This window comes from Helobdella robusta (assembly GCF_000326865.2).
Source record: "Helobdella robusta unplaced genomic scaffold HELROscaffold_4, whole genome shotgun sequence".
In the NCBI taxonomy this organism is placed as follows: Eukaryota; Metazoa; Annelida; class Clitellata; order Rhynchobdellida; family Glossiphoniidae; genus Helobdella; species Helobdella robusta.
In genome coordinates this window covers 6,427,633-6,448,172 of record NW_008704902.1, presented here as the reverse complement: position 1 = coordinate 6,448,172, position 20,540 = coordinate 6,427,633, and the positions used below count along the sequence as shown (strand labels likewise).

General features: G+C 33.4%; 3 protein-coding genes across 3 annotated transcripts; 2 read left to right on the top strand and 1 right to left on the bottom strand.

The window, feature by feature from the left end:
- Window positions 1-1,187: 1,187 nt before the first annotated feature.
- HELRODRAFT_107225 (hypothetical protein) lies at window positions 1,188-2,253 on the top strand (the record flags this gene model as incomplete). Its single annotated transcript, XM_009024860.1, has 2 exons — window positions 1,188-1,386; window positions 1,503-2,253. 2 exons carry the CDS (start codon window positions 1,188-1,190, stop codon window positions 1,955-1,957), a joined length of 654 nt encoding a protein of 217 aa, XP_009023108.1. The 3' UTR covers window positions 1,958-2,253.
- Window positions 2,254-14,200: 11,947 nt separating this feature from the next.
- HELRODRAFT_67130 (hypothetical protein) lies at window positions 14,201-14,811 on the bottom strand (the record flags this gene model as incomplete). The annotated part of the gene is made up of 2 exons (XM_009024283.1): window positions 14,201-14,496; window positions 14,613-14,811. 2 exons carry the CDS (start codon window positions 14,809-14,811, stop codon window positions 14,201-14,203), a joined length of 495 nt encoding a protein of 164 aa, XP_009022531.1.
- Window positions 14,812-18,669: 3,858 nt separating this feature from the next.
- On the top strand, window positions 18,670-19,488 carry HELRODRAFT_162749 (hypothetical protein; the record flags this gene model as incomplete). The annotated part of the gene is made up of 2 exons (XM_009024859.1): window positions 18,670-18,768; window positions 18,967-19,488. 2 exons carry the CDS (start codon window positions 18,670-18,672, stop codon window positions 19,486-19,488), a joined length of 621 nt encoding a protein of 206 aa, XP_009023107.1.
- Between the last annotated feature and the right edge of the window lie 1,052 nt (window positions 19,489-20,540).

Here is a 20,540-nt window from a genome sequence, read left to right as displayed (position 1 = left end):
TCCATTTACTACTCATAACTATCGTGAACTTTCTGTTACGCAATGCAATTGGTTGTAATTAACAATGGGGGAGGAGCTAACAATTTAACTTTTAGACTATATAAAATGAACGTTGGGTAACCAATTTAATCAATTTGTTTTGAGCAGCTCATTATTAAACGTTTGAATCTGCACTTATTAAAGAATTTCTAAAAATTAAAATTTTTTAATTAACGGACGCTAATTTTGTCTACAAAACTTTTAGAACGGTCTACAAACGTTTTAAAAGACTCATTAAAATTCTTAGTCCTGCTAATGTAATTATAGTAAGAATGGAAAATAGATGGTCATTGGGCACTAAGATGTTACTGGATGAGATCCCGCGTGAAAACAATGCCACTGATGCAGTTGGCCTAAATGACTCACAAATAACAAACATCCACATTAGCAAAAACAACAACACCAGAAAACCATCAATATTCAGTTCAGTCAATTTGCTTGTCCAATCGTCTGGAGAAAAACTGACAACAAATAATACAACTGATTCAGAGGACAACACGAGCAGCTGTGCAAACGACTACAAATATGTGGATCCTGTACTTCTTTGTGAATCCGGTCAAATTGCGCCAGTGAAGGAAGTGTATGGAACTGACATTCAACACTTTAATTTGATCCCAGACCAAAAAATCAGCAGAGCTAAAAAACGCCTTCAGTTTGATGCAACGTTATCAACACCTCTCCACCACAGCACACCTCTTGCTCACAATTTAAAATGCAACACAAAACTTCAAACGAACAAATGCAATGAAACTTTCATAAACACGGCCAACACTCCACGAAATTTCAACAGCAGCAGCAGTTGCAGTTGGTTTCAATCTCAACAGCAACAAGACTCTGGAATTCAAAGTGGAAACAGCAATTTATTCAGTGGAACATCAATTGATCTTCGAAACACCAACGAAACTTTTTCCAACTCCTCCAACAGCAGGAGTTTTGTGGCAAATGAAGATCTTCCCCAGTCAAGCAAGCGAATCTGTTTGCAGGAAAAACCAGTTGAAAGCAACGTTGAACTGGTGAACGGTGGACGAGGAATAAAGAACCCACTACTGCAGAACCACCTGATCAAACAGTTGCACGAAGGACAAGATCTCAGTAAGTACATCATGAGCGATAATGAACAAATAAATCTAACTTATAATACTAACCATATGATTTTCAATTGTACAGGTGTGCAGACAGAAGACAACAAGTTCTTATGTCGAGTTTGTTTGAAGAGCTTTTCTTTGCAGCGACTTCTCAATCGCCACGTCAAGTGCCACACGGACATCAAACGCTACCTCTGCACATTTTGTGGCAAAGGTTTCAACGACACTTTCGACTTGAAGAGACACACAAGAACACACACTGGTTGGCTTTCATTTACATATTTCTTTTTTTGATTTCTAAGATTTTCAAACAAAATTACAAATAAAACGATTTTGGTCAATTGAATAATAACTTTGTTGAATTTAAAATTGATGCAGGAGTCCGTCCATACAAATGCGAGCATTGTGACAAGGCATTCACACAACGTTGTTCACTGGAGTCACACGCGCGGAAGGTGCACAACGTTCAGTTCAATTACAAGCACAAGGAAAGGAGAGATAAGTTGTACGTGTGTGAGGAGTGTGGTCACTCGACGAGACAGTCCGAGGAGCATTTTGTACACATGAATGACCAACATCCACACGTGCCTACGTCCAACGAATGTTCAAACATTCCTCCAGCTTCACAGGAAAATGTTCATTCCAGAGCAAGTTGTCTTCGTGGGAGTATCAATGCTGATGTTACTGACCAGGTCAGTTGTGGTGGCAGTAATGACCGGAACAATCATGCTGGTTGTGATGACCAAACCAACAATGTAAAGGAGGAAAGTGAAGACAGCGATGAAGAGATAGATGTTGAATCACCAGTTGTTAACTTATTTCCATACCGATGAGTTGCTTGCACTCTACGGTACATCACCTGGACACCTGGATTGTTTCATTCGAAAAAATTCCAATTTGTTTTTCAGACTTGAAAGCTTGCATTTTATTCACTTTATTTTGGTTTGATATAAATTGTACATATTCATTTTATTCTAACATATTAATTGAAGCTTGAAAGCTTTAATTCTCATCAGAAAATTTTATTTTATCTCTAACTGTAAATATTCATTTGTTTCTATCTAATTCATTGATTCATCCTATATGTACATTGTTGTATTTTATAGAATATTGTATGAATTTTACCGAATTGTTGGCATTAATCAATTTAAAGTTGGTCTTTTCATTTTCCTTACTTTTCGTTAATATTTTTACGAATATCTTTACTAATTGAAAAGACAAACTTCAAGTTTATTAATACTAACAAATCGGTAAAATTCATACAATACTGTATAAAACATAGTCTCCTTCCAACAATGTTGTTTTTATATAGGTTGAACTTGAATTGTATATACGTGCATATTCATCATTGCTGTTACGTTAACAATGAACGTGTTCTATTTATTGTAATAAAAGAATTTGTATAGCAATCTTATTTTTTGTTAATTTTATTAACTGAACAATAATAAAAACTTACTCAATTGTTAATTTAACAAAAATGTTAACACCATATTTGCAAGAAATTAGTAATTTAGTTGGTTTTGAGGTGTTCAACGCAGGAAATTTTTTGGTTAGAAAACACCGTTTTAATGTTCACGGCGATTCATGGCGGAGTTTCTTTGCAAGATAACGACGATACCTAACAATTAACGAAAGAGACTAATAAAAATCGATTCAAAAAGCTTTTCAATGCATCTCTTAATCTTTCTGCTTATATCTATTGAGAAAGTTCGCCATCTATAATGTTTGGAATTATTATTTATGTCTTATATTAGCAAACAAATTTAGGTAAGTCGTTGAATGTTGAAGGTTTTCCGATGTTTCCGTTTTTAACACTGCTATGAACAATCATTAACGTTTATAAACACACACACACACACACACACACACACACACACACACACACACACACACACACACACACACACACACACACATATTATTTCGGAAATTTATATACAGTGCTTTTTTATTGTTGAATCTCAAAAGCGCTACTAAATCATAGACAAATAAGACGGACATTCATTGTGCAAATAAATAAGTTTTAAGTTGACTTCGAAATTGTAAATATGATAGGTTAGGGTCACGTAAGTAAGGAGGTAAACCATTCCAAACAACCGGGCCAAGAACTGCAAAGTTGCGGGAACCCGTCACCAACTTTGTGGTCGAGATAAAAAATAAATTGCGCTCGGTTGATCGGAAGGAATATTTTGAAAAATGAGATTTATATGATTCCAATCTATCGATGAGATAGGGAGGTGCTGTATTATTGATAAATTTAAACATCAAAACTGCCAACTTGAAGGAAACACGTTTTTCAACCCTCAACCAGTGCAACCTATTCAAAATCGGCGTAACATGATCGAACCACGAACCACCCAAAACCAGCTTGGCCGCACGATTCTTTATTGACTGAAGCTTTGAAAAAGACTTTTTGGTGACACCATAAAAAGGCCATTGCAGTAGTCCAGTCTGGAAAAGACGAAAGAGGAAACCAAACTTTGAAGAACAGACGTGTTTAGTGATTTTTTGACATTGCGTAATAAACGGAGTTGGTTGGAGCAGACTTTCACTACATTATTAATATGTAAATCTATCTTTAGGTTTGAGTCAATAATAACTCCAAGACTACGGACAGATGTGGAAAATTCAATGGTGTCATTGCCGACACTGATCGATGAAATTTTGACCATTGACAGCTGCTGCCAAGAACCAACCGGTAATATTTGTGTTTTAGATTGATTTAACTTTAACTAATTCATACTCATCCAAGATCCAATTTCGATGTGACAATCAATCAGTTCATTCAGAGAAGTATCAATCGAATCAACAGGACAAGAAACCAATAACTGAATATCATCAGCAAAGGCGTGGGAGCTTAACTCATATTTTTGAATGATCAGTGTAAACTGCTGAAACATCAGCAGTGTACATAAGACACCAAACGATAGTTTGTTTATGTCAGAGAGGGTGTTGTTGTAAGAAATCTGCTGGGTGCGGCCTATATATATATATATATATATATATTTATTTATTTATGTGTATAAGGAATGAAAGAAAAGGTTGACAGAGAGAAATGTATAATGTGGTTGTGATCGAAAAACCATTTCATTTTTATTATAAATAATTTTATATTAATTTCATTTAAATATGTTGGAAACTACTCGTGGTTGCTTGCAACTCAACTGTAAATGCGGAAAAAAACATAATAAAATACAACACTTTACAGTTTGATCCTAAATGTCGGTTAAATTAATAAACAGCAAGACTAGTACAAGAAATGGAATATTTTTACGTCTGTCTGTTCAGCCAGTCAAAGTCAACCAATGAGTCTTAAATTGATTACACATCGGCATCCTTTCTTATATAAATTATAAACGTCACAAAGACCACACATCTCATGTTTTACATCATGCATCACATCGTGACATCGCAGCAAGACATCCTTACAAATTCATTGCTGCCATTCCTATTTTTGTGGGGTGTAACGTTTTGTGTGGTTGTATTAGAATTTAATTAGTTCATGGAAGACGTTTTAAATCTTGTGTGCTTTATTGCTTAGCGTTTCTTCAATTCTGTTACGTCACATTTTACATTATTGTTGTTTGTAAAATATAGCAATGGTTGTTTTGAGAAGTTATAACTTCAATTTGTTTTGTATCTTTTTTCACATTTTTAATCCAGGAAATACAGATGTCAACAGTAAACAGACGAAACAGAAGTGTAGTAAGTAAAGTACGATTTGAAGGAAACGTTCAATGATGTATTAAATAAAAATCTTATAAAATTGAATTGATAACATGTGTGCAAGTTGTTACATTTTTCTATCTAGTAAAAGCCGGTAAGAGTAGGTAAACGATCGATAAAATATAGCAATGGTTGTTTTGAGAAGTTATAACTTCAATTTGTAAATAAAAACAATTACCTTGAGCTGTTTTCATCTTACTTATATTTTCATCTTTGCGTTTGTTTCTATATTTTAAATCTTGCAATGAATTTTTTAATAGCTTTCCTTTGACCAAATAAACTTGCTCATTTTCTGATGACAATACATAAATTAAATAATAAGTTAATGAACATATCAATAAATAATTAAAATAAATTAGTAATTTCTCTGGCGAATAAATAATAAATATTTACAATATATGCGAAACCTTCCACTAAAAAAGAAACTCTCCGAATTTTCGGTCTAGCCGAATGTTCGCCCAAAATTTGGCATTTTAATAACGAATAGCCAAATAATACAATTTCGTTTCGCCATCAAATTTTTTTAGATTCTAAGAACAATAGTTGTTGATTATTATTATTAGCGAGAAATTTAGTTATGCCATCATAACCGTGAAAATAACTGAACTTGAACTGGAGATTAAATATTATCGCAATAAAAAATGTTGGATAGACATAAACAGCCTACTGTTTTGTTTCGCTTGTTTTTTATTCTAAAAATTTATTTTTGAAAATTGTGGGTTATTTTTCAACTTCAACTTTGGCCATAATTATTTGGTCATATGCCCACAGCCACATTCACCATTCGGTGCATTTCTACATTCCACGCAAAGCACAAATGATGAAAATTTTTACTTCAATCAGATAATTTGTATTGTTTTTTTATTTATGGCAAAATCAATTTTACACGTAAGTAGTTTTTAGAAAAAAAGGAATAAAAAATCTATTTCACCCTGACTGACTTGTTATGAATTATAATAATTTTACTTATGACGTGGCTCTGGTTTGTGCTGGGGTGCGTATATAAAGGACAAATTTGACCTGTCGCTACAATAACAAAGCATTGGGGTGTAATTTATATACGTTAAAATTTTGTTGTCGCGCTTGGATAAGCATAAGTGGATTTTACTCGTGGAATTTTGTGTGAATGAATCATTTTACTTTCTTATGGCATCTGCAATGAAGGTTTGAATGCTTGCTTAAGTTTTTTGCAATGAAAAGTGGACTCCAACTCCAGTTTCATTGTTGTGTATACCTAGAAGGTATTTTTTTTATTATTGTGCGTCTTGTATGGCATAAACACTGCCACATTCCCATTATTCCTATTTATTTGTATCGTAACAGGTTCTGTCAGATTGCTGTACACAATAGAAACACATAACCACATGTTGTGAGGCTGGCGTCGTATGTAGACATTAATAAGTCTGGGTCTCATTTATTTGGAGTTTGTGTAATTTTTTTGTGGTGTTTTTATGTGGTATTTGTGTGGTGTTTCTGTGGTAATCATTGGTTTGGTGTTTATGTGGCGTTTTCTGAGATGCGTGGTGTTGCTATTGTGTGTGTTTGGTCATTGTTTGTAGTTTGTGTGTAAGTTGTGAGTTTGCAGTGTCAAATACGTGAAACATCATGCTAGCATAAGTGTGTCTCGATGTTATAGAATTCAGAATGCACGTGTTCGCATGTTGTTTCTGTTCAAGAAGTTCATGACAGTTTAGCGATTTTCACATATATTTACACAATGTAATGTAATACATTTTGCTAGACCTAACCAAATAACTTGATCAATTCAATTGTTATTAAAATGTTACAGATAAATAAAAAATTGCGCTAAATAAAGTTATATCAATGATTGTAAATTATCAGTTGAAATCAAAAAATGTCTGTGAAGTCATTTTTTAATATTTAGAATAAATGAATAAATATTTTGCAACTTTATTATTTTTATAAAGTAGTTGATGAGAGTTTTTAATCAAATTTTAGAAGTCAGTAAACCTAAAATGCGTTTTTATTTTATCAATGACAATAATAAATTATAATAAAAGCCTATTGAACATATCATGTTGGGTTGTTGATTTTTTAACTCGTGTTTGCTTCTAAGAAGAATAAGCAGAAAAAATCCTTTTACTGCTACCGTTGTCAATATTGTAAGTAAGTTTATGGTTATCAAATGTGTATGGGACTTTTGATTTGATGTCCACAATGTTGTACACACTATGTTCACAAACTTGTTTATTCAAATGCATGACCACGAGTGACCAAACGAATCATCAACGACTTAATTACAGTTATTTTTTTGTGCTGGCTTCCTTTCAACAGAATGAATAGGTAGCGATGATGTAGAGAAGAAAGCATTTATTTCTAATTGAACCTGCCAATTTGGGAAGCTGACTGCTATTGATTTGTCCTCATATAGAAGAAATAATTACCCGATGTTTTACTGAAGCGCTAAGCACATATTCAAAAATGATTTGTTGGTTGTGTTAGCAAACTTTGGATTTAATTTGAATTTCAAAAACTCACCATTAATTTTGTGTTTTTGAACGCTCCCCCAACATTTCCCGCAAAATACAAAATCTTCTTGTATCAAAAGTATTCCGAGCTTAAAGGAAATACTTGCAACATTTAAATAAATTCATCTCATTTTTTAAATGGAAAACAATTTTTGCATCCACCTCGATTGTTTTCAAATAAGAATTATTATGAAAACCACACATAAATCTAAAACATATTTTAAAAAAATGTTCAATTTGTTGAATAATTTATAAAAATTAAAAATTATTTATAATAAAACCATGAGACAAATGTACAAAACAATAGAAACTTATGGTTTATTATTATTATTATTATTATAGCTTATTAAAACTTCCAGGCGTCAAATTACCCAAATCGCAAGCTCAATGGCTCGAAGCCAACGCCTTCTTCCAGCTTCATCAACAATCTCTCCCAAACTACAATAACAGTTCACCCATGCCTTCCAACAAATGGTCCACAAATATTTCGCTAAAAACTACGGGACCATTAAAACTCAAACAGTCAACAACTCTCACTCCAACAATTCAATAAAACAACTGAAAAAAGAATTTAAACAACTTAAGCTTTTGGGTCCAAACAACCAGCGTTTTGACTTGACAGTCTAATTAGCAAAGCAAGTAAAGCGATAAGATCAAGAATAGCATCAAAAAAACATCAAAAGATGCACTTCAAACGAATGACATCACAACTCAGCTCAAAAAACGATTTTGGCCTACATGTAAAAAAATATTCAACCAAACAAGCCGCTTTTTAACGTCATCGAATGCAACAAATATTTCCATTCAATTCTCAACGATCGCACCAAAAAAAGCATCAGCTACCCAACTGGGTTCCAAAATTACAACAACCTTCATCACCCTGCACCACCAGCCCTCCTTATCACGAAATCTCGACAATAATTCGCAAATACAAGTCAAAATCTTCTCCATGTCCGTTTGACCAAATTTCTATAATCCCAATCAAGAAATGCCCAATATTACGCACAATTCTCCACAAACTGCTAGTTAGTTAAATGCTGGGTATCCTGCAGAATCCCAATTTGTTGGAGAAAAGGCTTCAAAATTCTCATCTACAAAAAGGGCGACGCTCATGATCCATCAAATTTCAGACCCATAACTTTGCAATCTACATTATACAAAATATTTTCATCTTTCATCAACAACAAAATTTATAACTTTTTGGAAAAGAACGCATTTATCAACACAAACGTTCAAAAGGGGTTCTACCCTAAATTTGATAGACTGACAGAGCACAATCAACTTTTCACTCACCTTCTCAACGATGCGAGGAAACACCAAAGAACAATAATTGTTTCCCTACTAGACCTTCGAAACGCATTCGGTGAGGTCGGTCACAGTCTCATCGCATTAACTCAGGACTATCGTCATATTCCATCTCACATAAGCAGCCTAATTAAAGACATATACACTAAATATTCAATAACTGTATCCGGAGCCGACCAATTAACATCCTCCATTCCAGTCAATCGAGGAGTGCTCCAAGGAGATCCTGTGTCATCACTGCTCTTTAACCTCTGCTTCAATCCTTTAATGAAAGTAGTTGAGAAAGCTGAATTCCAACAAGAGCATGGTTGCAATTTGCAGATAATACGGCGATTGTTGCTAACAGCACAGAAAGTGCACAAAAATTAATTAACCTGAATCAGGTATGGTGCACAGCAACTGGAATGAGTTTGAAGATTGACATGTGTTCGGGATGAAAAAACGAAACGGTGTTTACGAACAGTTCTCTCCGGTGCTCTCCATTAATGACAAACATATCCCTCAAGTTGTCATTGGAGGCCACTTCGTATATCTTGGTAAATTGTACGACTACGAAGGAAACAACACAGAGGCCAAAAGCCAAATGATCAACAAACTGAAAACATTACTACCAACTGTCACTGAATTAAAGACAACAGTACAACTAAAATTAAAAATATTAAGATACTACCTTCCATCACAGTTTGCATTTGAGTTTCGCGATTGAAACGTACCTGGATCCACTGGTTACCGATACGGTTAGAGCATGATTGTCATTGCCAATTAGCAGCTGCCTATCAGAAAGCTTGTCGCTCCCCAGTAAATCAGGAGGTCTAAACGTTAGATCACTCAAAAACTTTGCCGAATCGTTAAGATTAAAATTTCGAAACTATCTGAAGTCAAACGGCAATGATGAACTAAAGTGTTTATGGATTGAGTCGTACAATAGCTACACAAAAATTGACAACTTGCTACCGGACACAAAGGATATTAAACCGACACTCAAAGCGCTAATGACTCAACAAGAAAATGCAGAACTAAAACATTTGCTGTTGCTCCGCTGCCAAGGGACGCTTCTGAAATCAATTAAAGACCACATTTCCACGACTAGAATTGCTTACTGGTCAAAGTTCACTGAATGTCTACCAGAGACCTTATTCAAATTCGTCAGGAAAAGTCTCATCCAACAATTCCCTACGAATGCTAATCTGTTTAGATGGAAAAAATCGTCAACTACCCTTTGTCCGCTCTGCATGCAAGGCAAACCAACAAGCATGTTCTGTCTAACTGCAACTCGATGGTGGCACTGAATAGATACACTACACGCCACGACAACATTTTGAATATAATCGTAGAAAAACTAAAGTCGTATGCCGGACCAGAGGTTTCAATATTTGCTGACACGAACTGCAAAGATATCCGCTCACTGTCGTGTCTCTTCAAAACATTACGTCCTGACATCGCATTGCTCCGGGGCAACACAATCGAAATATTGGAACTAACGGTCTGCCACGAATCGAACTTCCTTAACTCCAAACAATATAAAATATCTAAATATTCTAACTTGCACAATAATTTACTTGACGATTTTAAACATTTAAAAATATTAATGAACACTTTCGAAATTTTGCCGCTAGGCTTTTTTAAGTATTTTAATTTGACATTAATCGACTTAACTTGGTCTGACCAATTTAACAATAGTCTCAGTACTCTGCAATATCGTCATCGTATGCCATTTATTGTGACAGAAATACTATTTGAATGCATCATTTAGAACTAATCTTTTTTTTGTTGTACGCATTCTTCTTTAGGATGTCAAGTTTCGTAGAATATTTTAATTTTTAATTTTAAAACAATTTTACTTTTATTAAATTTTAATTCATTAACAATTTTTTTAGCGTGTGATTTATGATGAAAATAAAATGATGTTCCCATTATTGGTGTGTTTGTAAGCGCCCTTTAAAAAAAGCTTGGACAAAAAGATGGTGTTTCAACCTTCTACAAAATTGAATAACAGACAAAGCAGAAGATCACGAAGACAAAGCAGATCACGAAGGCAAACCATTCCAGACAGCAGGACCCATTACAAAAAAATTCGTTTGTGTCCGGTACAAACAGTAGATTTATTTATTAGATTATTTATTGACTGTATCTTAAAAACCTGAAATGCGTTTGTGATGACTGTGTTAAACTTTTCGATGGATTTTCGTTGTCTCATCTAAACTGTTTTTTGCTAAAAATGATACCAGTGATGAAATCCGTTCTGACATCAAAAACTGATCAGATGTCACAAATGCCCTCAAAATAGTTCTGTTCAAATGTATTTGTATGCTGATGATGCTAAAATGTTTAATTTTATAAGATGTATGGATGATAGAATAGTGCTACAAAATATCTTGATAAAATGTATGATTGGTGTATGTTATGGAAAATCGATTTGAGTATAGAAAAGTGTGCAGCTATAAATTTTGGTCATTCATGTTTGGATAATAATTGGTGTTATAATATTAATAATTTTAACTTGGATATTTGTGGTGAAGTAAACGATTTGGGGGTTTTGTTTGAACGTTCACTGATCTTCTCTAAGTATATACATCATGTCATTAATAAATGTTTTGTTCTTTTAGGATTGTTATACAGAAACTTTAAAAATTTAACTAAAGAGTCATTACTTTGATTTATAAATCTTTAAATAGGTCAAAGTTAGATTATGGTGTCGGTGTATGGTCTCCTTGGAAAATAAAGGAAATTGACGAATTGGAAAGGGTTTAGAAACGGGCAAACAAGATGGTCAAGGATTGCAAAGGCCTTTGTTACTCGGATCGATTGAAGTTTCTTGGCTTGCCAACTTTAAGATTTAGAAGAGTTCGTCGAGACATATTAATGATTTTTGACATTGCGAAGGGTATAGTAGATAGAGATTCCTCACTTGCTTTGTGTTTTAATGCGGATCCACGTACCAGAGGGCATCGCTATAGAATACATATTCAAAAGTTCAATACAAATACAAGAAAGTATTAGTTTTCTAACAGAGTGATCTCTATTTGGAACAATTAACCAGCATGCGTTGTTGAATCAGATATTGTTTCCAACTTCAAGAAGAATTTTGACTTATATATGGCCAACAAAGATTTTTTCTATGATCATAGAATTGACATTGTTGTTTGATTGCTTTTTGTTGTCTTTTAGTGCATTTTTGATATGGGCATATATAACTTACGTTTAAGCCCATTATTTATTTATTTAGATATTTATTTATTTAGATATGAGCATTGATTGTGTCGATTACTCATTACTTTTACGCAACCTCCAATATTCATTTGGAGTATCGGGTGTTGTTTTTCAATGGACTGAGTCATATCTTTCTGGTCGCACACAGCAGGTTCTCTTCAGATCTAATTTGACACATGTCGAAACGGTAGGTCAGGAGTCGGTTCTTGGCCTCATCTTGTTTGTGTTGTACACTGCAGATGTTTTTAAAATCATTGACAAATATAAGTTCAAACATCACGGTTTTGTTGATGATATTCAGATTATTGCAAGTTCCCATTTTGTCGTTTGATGATATGGTGTGTAGACTCAGATCATGTTTCTCGGAAATTAATGAGTGGATGATGGCTAATAGGCTTAAATTCAATCAATCAAAAACCCAAACTTGGTGACTCAGACGTTGAATTTTGCACATCTGCACGCAACCTGGAATTTGTTTTTAATTATGGAATATCTTTTAACGTACTAGGGCAGTTTTGAAAGAATGACCTGAAAAATTGTTTATGCTTAGGCTCATCAAACGATCTTTAAACAAGCATACTCTTCAATGTTTTGTTTATTTCTTTATTCACTCAAAAATAGACTATTGCAATAATCTATACCAAGATCCGTCTGGTGTAAATATGGCTAGACTGAAGTCGGTTCATAATTGAATGGCAAAGTTGGTTTCAGGTGGCCTTAAATACGACTAGGTTCAGCCAATTTTTTTTGCTTTTCACTTGCTGCCGGTTTATCAAAGAGTTATTTCTAAGATATGATATGATATTTTAAATGTACTAAGGGAGTTACCTCTAAATATTCAACTGACAGTCATTCCTGGATCAATGCCACTGCTGCGTCAAACATTGCGCTTTGACAATCCAAGTTTACCGTTTGTAAATGACACCAACTTGGCTTTTGGCCCGAGGAATTTTTTTTAGTGGGTACTGCTGTCTAGAATTGTTGCCTAAGATTTTAGTGATCCTGCGTTGTCTGTTAGTCAATTTAGTAAAAGTTTGAAACACCATCTTTTTGTTCAAGCTTACCATTACCAGTGCTAATGTTTTATTGCTTTGCCTTAAATGTACGCTACTGTAATAATTGTTAGCGCCTCTGAAATTTTTTAAAAAGCGCTTACAAATCTTAAAATTGTGTAATTCAACGAACGTGCTCATCGAAACAACTTTGAGGTTCTGTGAGCAAATAGTTTTATAGAATATTGAAAAAAGATTGTGGTTTGTGCTCGTACGTGTTTGAACAAAAATTTATTTCATGTTTGTTTACAAAATGTTTAATATGTTCCAAAAAAGGCTCAATTTATATGTAAGTTGAAGAGATTGAAGTTGACAACGGATATATGCAATGGATCATCCTGCAGCCAACCAACCCATCAGTCCATCAGCGTACAATAGATCAAACATTGCCAATATTTGTTTGGTATCGCCCACACTATTTTTGTTCCTCACTTCATATCACGTTGAATCTCCAAGTTACGTAACATCAAAGAAGTGCATGTTATTTTCTCCACGGAACGACAAGTTTATAAACTCTCCTTGAATTTTTTGATCCTCTTTATTTCCCATTATATGCGCCCACTAAGTTTTTTATTATTTAACTGAACTCGATGTTTCAGTGGAATAAATTTCATTTGATGATTTCATTATAAATTATTGGAAAGTATCTAAAGCTTATAATTATGAAATGATAACAGAAAATTAAACGGGTTAAAAACAAAAGATAACATATGTATGTATGAATAAATAAATATTAATTCATTCATCTGTTCTATTTTTTATTTATCTATTTCATTTTTAAATTTATTCAATTATTTGTTTATGTGCATGTTTGTTTGTATTAGCCTTAGCTAACATTAATATATAGTCCGATAATAGAGAGAGGTGTTAAAATCAACTTTTGACAAACCGTCAAATTTTGAAGGGCATTTCGCATGTTGACAGAACAAACAAGACAAATAGAAATCACGTTAGCTCGTTAAGAGAGAGCATTGGAAAGTGTAATAACACCACGAAAGTGATTTCCAGATGATGTTTAACAGTTTCATTCATAGGAAAGTTGCCAGGGTAATGCGTTATAACACCTCGTTATCTACGTAGGCATGTACTTTTATGTCACCGTTGTGTAAGGAAATGTGTGTGTGTGTGTTTATGTGCTCGACAAAGACATGAATTGAAAAAATTTATTTACAAAAATATAATCATTCATTACTATTTACAGTATCTAAATACAAAATTCAATTTATATATAATTCGTTAACTATATCAGACAAAACAACACTTCTGATAATAGAAATTAAAATGAAAAAATGTTTTAAAAAATAGTCATCAGATTGACTTTAGGCAAATCCACATTAGCAGCTTCATGACGAGGAATGTTTGAACATTCGTCGGACGTATGCACGTGTGGATGTTGGTCCTTCATGTGAACAAAATGCTCCTCAGACTGTCTCGTCGAGTGACCACACTCCTCACACACGTACAACTTATCTCTCCTTTCCTTGTGCTTGTAATTGAACTGAACGTTGTGCACCTTCCTCGCGTGTGACTCCAGTGAACAACGTTGTGTGAATGCCTTGTCACAATGCTCGCATTTGTATGGACGAACTCCTGCATCAATTTTAAATTCAACAAAGTTATGTTTCAATTAATCATAATCAATTCATTTGTAATTTTTTTTGAGAATCTTAAAAATCAGAAAAAGAAATATGTAAATGAAAGCCAACCAGTGTGTGTTCTTGTGTGTCTCTTCAAGTCAAAAGTGTCGTTGAAACCCTTGCCACAAAATGTGCAGAGGTAGCGTTTGATGTCCGTGTGGCACTTGACGTGGCGATTGAGAAGTCGCTGCAAAGGAAAGCTTTTCAAACAAACTCGACATAAGAACTCGTTGTATTTTGTCTGCACACCTGTACAATTGAAAATCATATGGTTAGTATTATAAGTTCGATTTATTTGTTCATTATCGCTCATGATGTACTTACTGAGATCTTGTCCTTCGTGCAACTGTTTGATCAGGTGGTTCTGCAGTAGTGGGTTCTTTATTCCTCGTCCACCGTTCACCAGTTCAACGTTGCTTTTAACTGGTTTTTCCTGCAAACAGATTCGCTTTCTTGAATGCGAAAAAAATTCATTTGTTTGCATGGGTTTGTTCAAAAAAGTTGCGTTGAAACTTTGGAACCCAGAATCCATTCTTGATTTACTGAGATGAGGAGTGCTGAACATCGGCGGATAAATTGGGGAGGGCATGACAAAGGACGATTCATCAAGTTTCCTTCGTTTGCTGAACTTGTTTTCAACATCAACTCGGATGAGTGGAGTGCTTCTGCAAGAAGGAGACAAAAATGTTTCTTTCTCGGCACGGCTTCTCTTCAAATTTGACGCACGAACGAACGATTGATCGTACGTATATTGCTGGGGTACACAGTGTCTCCGTTCGTTTTTGAGTGAACTCACATTTTGAATTGGTGCCAAGACATGCTGTATGCTGTATTGGCTGCAGCTGTTGGCATCTGTTTGTTCTTTATGATCGCAATTTCGAATATTTGCTTGTGATAAACCAGTTGATAACAAGTTACTTGAGGCACAATTGGATGGTGCAAAAGATGAACAACTTGATCCTAAGGCTGGTGAATGAATGAATGATGGGGCGAAGTTATTAGATGGTGAGGACGTTAATGATGATAATGGTGTTGATGATGATGGTCTTGTTGTTGTTGATGATGATGATGATGATAATGATGTTGATGACGATTTTCCGTCGTCCGATTTAGCGAGCAGTTCTACTGAACTGAAGATAGATGATTTCTTCAAATTATTACTCATTTTTGATTCTGCTTTTTTCTATTTGTATATATCCTTTAATTTGCTTGGTTCAAATTTTTTTAGTTTATTAAATAAATTTCAACTGTACTCAAAATTCGGCAAATATTTTTACGTTTGTTTAATCAGTTATAAAGATGAACGCTTAAAACAACCAGGAAGAATTTTTCAACTTTGATCGTTCGTGTGTCCTCAGTCCGCCGTTATATAGTAACCGCTCTAATTGGCTCCTCCCACATTATTGACGACTAATAAGGCGCTGCTCAATCTAACGACGTGTGCCACTGACGGCTTTATTGGCCTGTCAGAGTCTGGCAGACATTGTTAGAAATTAGAACAAGAAACGAGAGTTGTAATGCAATATTCATTTAATTGAATAACTGGCTTGTTTATTGTTTATTGCTATTTCCCTATTACAAATGAAAATAATGAAATTGCACAGTAAAAATTGTTTGGGCAATAAAATTGTCTCAAATGCATTACGAAAATGTTGGAAGTGTGCCACAAAATTGTTGCCGTGTAAAATTGTAATGAGTGTTGAATGTTATGAGGATCTGATTAGCGGCTGTTCTGAAAAACATTTAAATCTACTCCTAATTTTTTCATTCATAAAATTGTTAGAGCCGATTGAAATTTAAAAATTTAAAAGTATTTTGCTATAGAATGTATCTGAAGAACCATACAATATTAAACTATCCATTCAAAATATTAAATAATTTACGACAGTGGCAAATAAACTTTCTTTTAGTGTATGTTTTCAAATAGTCACCACTTACTTTATAAATTACCTTACAACCTCCAGCATATCAATTAACCAGTTCAACTGTAAAATGTGAAAACTTGTAAAACAAGCTGAATGGAGTTTTTATAATTAATAGTATAATTAATGGAATATTTTTATTTGTAAATGAAAAAATTAAAATTCACACAATTAGAACAATGGAAGTCAGCATGACTGGTGGAGCACACGCTGCTAACTGGACAATGAGATGACGAATGAAAGAATATTACAGACTCTATTCATACGCATGCATTCAGTCGTCGCATCGTTTTTTAAGGCAAAACGCGTGTAGATTAAAACACTGTATTGTTCATTTTCAATGTTATTAAAAACACGGTTAACAGCGGGTGGTTTAAAAATACAACACTCAACCACCAACATCATATCAGCATGCAACTACGGAATTTCAAACCCTACTCGGCAGATTTCGAGTGAAAAAGTATCAAACAATTTTCAATTTTTAATACTATATTATAAAAATCCAATCATTATACATATGTGGATACGCTTATAGTTGAGCGTAAACAAACGTAAAAATATTTGCCGAATTTTGAGTACAGTTGAAATTTATTTAATAAACTAAAAAAATTTGAACCAAGCAAATTAAAGGATATATACAAATAGAAAAAAGCAGAATCAAAAATGAGTAATAATTTGAAGAAATCATCTATCTTCAGTTCAGTAGAACTGCTCGCTAAATCGGACGACGGAAACGCCTGTTTTAAGCGTTCATCTTTATAACTGATTAAACAAACGTAAAAATATTTGCCGAATTTTGAGTACAGTTGAAATTTATTTAATAAACTAAAAAAATTTGAACCTATTTGTGTGATCTAACTTATATACTTATATGCTATCTAAAAAATATACTTATGGTGACGTCTCGTCACCATAAGTATATTGATACAATAATTAAAAATAACCCAAGATAAAGGCACAGGTTTCCCTTATTGTGAAATCAACTTGAATAAATGAATAAAACCGTAAGTTTAGATAATAAGTTCAATTCTTATATTAATAAATGTCTTTAATTATAATAAATATACTTTTAAAATACGTTATTTACTACTTTTCAAATTTATTTTTTCCTTTACAGTACTTAATTTATTTAGTTTTTAAAGGCCGTTTTTTTTGGAGTTTGGGGAATTCAAAAGTAATTATGTGTAATTTATTTACAAATATATGGATGACAAATAAATTTATCTTTTGGTTATTTATTATGTCATTCTTAGTACTAACATGAATTGGAGGTCGTCCAGTAGAAGAGCCGTTCAGTTTTTTCAAACATGTGTTTATTTCGTTAAAAAGTTTAAAAACATAAATACAGCCAAAATTAGTTATCAACAACAGTTGTCCATAGTCAATCCTACATTATACAACCGAGCTTTCGAAAAGTGAAATCATTAAAGTACTTAATTTCACGAAGAAAAATAGATTATAAACAAAAACTAATTAGACAAAATAAATGCAAAATAACACGTTTAATCAACATGAAAATAATGCAATAAAAAATTTTAAACTTAAAACACATTTTGGTAATGAATGCAAATATTTGAACGTCATCTAATTTGTATCAACATTTAAAAAAAATTTTTGTTTTTCAAACATAATATATAATTTTAACATTTGTTTGATGTTTTTTTTAATTAATCTTCCCCTACACATGCAAATCCATTGTTTATTTCTAAACTTGTTTTTTATGTAGTTTTTTTAATGTTTGAACTTTATGCTATGCCTGCCAATGTTCAATTTTTACCAATGTTATTTCTATTTTTAATAGTTGCTTTAAAAATATTTTCATATGGTCTAACAGCATTTTTGGTTGATTTCTTGTTTGAAGCAGCACTCTCTCAAGCAGTTTTCTTTCAGTTAATTCCAATTGTAACTTTAATTTAAGTTAGGATTAGAGTTGCAATATATTTCGGCAAGATGGCGCACGTGTTGTTGTGATTAACGAGTTGCTCTATTTCGTAAACAATAATGTCGAATTAATTGATAATGAAACTTTTATAAATAACATATCTGACTTTTATACAAACGATATTACTGCTACTAAGTTGTTGAAAAGCGATATTGAAAACTTAAAATTGGATAACAACGAAAAATTACAAATGCGCGGGAATACAAAAAAGGACAAATTACTTGAATGTCTCTCGCTTTTTAAATATCTGAAAACTAACAATATGTTGGCCAAATGTTCAATATTTGTCAGCTATAATATGGTAAAAATTCCAAAGTTAGAAAGTATAGCTAACTTGAATTTTGTTAATTTAAAAAACGAAGTTAGAGACATTGTTCACTCTCAACAGGTGCGCTTAAACAATATAATCGAAACTAATAAACATGATATTCAAGTCTTAAAAAACAAAACAAGTTTATTGTCAAATATTAATGTTGAAAACAACTGTAAAACTGCCAACTCTGAAAACATTAAACCTACTGTTTTGCCGAATATTCCATTTGCCAACTCTACCGTCCAGCTTGGAAAACCCCTGTGGTCCGATATTTCAAGAACCCCGACCGAAGACTCGTCGTTCACCCTTGTCACCAGAAAAAATAAACGCCCGCGCGCATTAACCAGCGACACTGACAACAACAACATTAAAGCAGATACAAATTCAAACAAACGTTCAGCTCCAAAAATTATTGGTAAAAAAGAAGTTGACTGCAAACTAAAAGCCGATAAAGTTCTGTACAACAAACGTGTCTACTTAATGAGTAACATCCAGAAATGTTCAGCCAGCGACGTCAGCGAATTTTTATCATCATGCGGGATTAACGTGTTATCATGTTATCCGGTATTTAAAAATACCGAGCCATCAAAAGTTCCCCACACCAACCGAGACAACCAAGATTCATCAATGTTTCGTGTCTGCATTGACAAAATAGATTCTCCTAAAATCAACGATCCCAACATCATACCCAAAAATATAATTGTACGAGAATGGCGTTTTTTGCATAATGAAAAAAAGGCCAAGCAACAAATAACCAATCATGAATAGAAACACAAGCAACTCTCCATGTACTAACCTGCCTGATTCCAGCGATACATCTTCTGATTTAGTTTCTGTCAACCCATCCAATAACAGTATTAATTTTTCAGACATTTTTATCAATAACTTTCAAAATTACACCATAAACAATTTAAACAATCTCATACTTAACAATTTTTTTAAAACTGATAAAAATTTATCTATTATTCATGCCAATAGTCGTAGTTTGTTCAATAAAATGGCAGATTTGTTAATACTAAACGATTCCCTTTCAAATTTTTTTCCACTTATCATAATTTCTGAAACCTGGTTAAATGATGACACTGTTAAATATATTAATATGCCTAATTATAACTTTGTTTTTAAAAACAGATCTAACAAAAAAGGTGGTGGTGTCGGGATTTTCATCAAACAGGGAATCAGCTATTCAGTTAACTGCGAAGCCGTACTGGATGATGAAGTTATTGACTTTCTTTCCGTCGACATCGCAGTTAATATGCATAAACTTAAGATAATTGCAATCTACAGACCGCCTAATTCCAACCCTGATCTACTACTACGCAAACTTGAAATTATCTTACCTACACTAAAACCTCCAAATAAATCTTATTTAATTGGTGACTTCAATCTCGATCTTAATAAATTTTTTTTGATCCTCATGTATCAGCTTTTTCCAACCTTCTATCATCGTACAACTTTCTTCCACTTATAACCTCTGACACACGCATTACGTCTTCCTCTTCCTCGTTAATTGACAATATCTACACAAATAATATTACTACTCACTTTTCTGGAACAGTCTTATCTGACTTCTTAGACCATTTTCCTATTTTTACCATCGCATCTAACCTCAATAAACTTAATTATTCTGCACCACAAAAATACTCCAGACTTCTGACTCCAAAATCTTTATATGACATCAACCATTCGTTATCTGCTCAAGACTGGACGTCAGTGATCGCGATAGACAATGTTAATGATTCCTCATCACAGCTATATGCCATACTCAATAAAGCGATAAATACATTTGCTCCATTTTTACCTGTTAAACCAAAAAACAA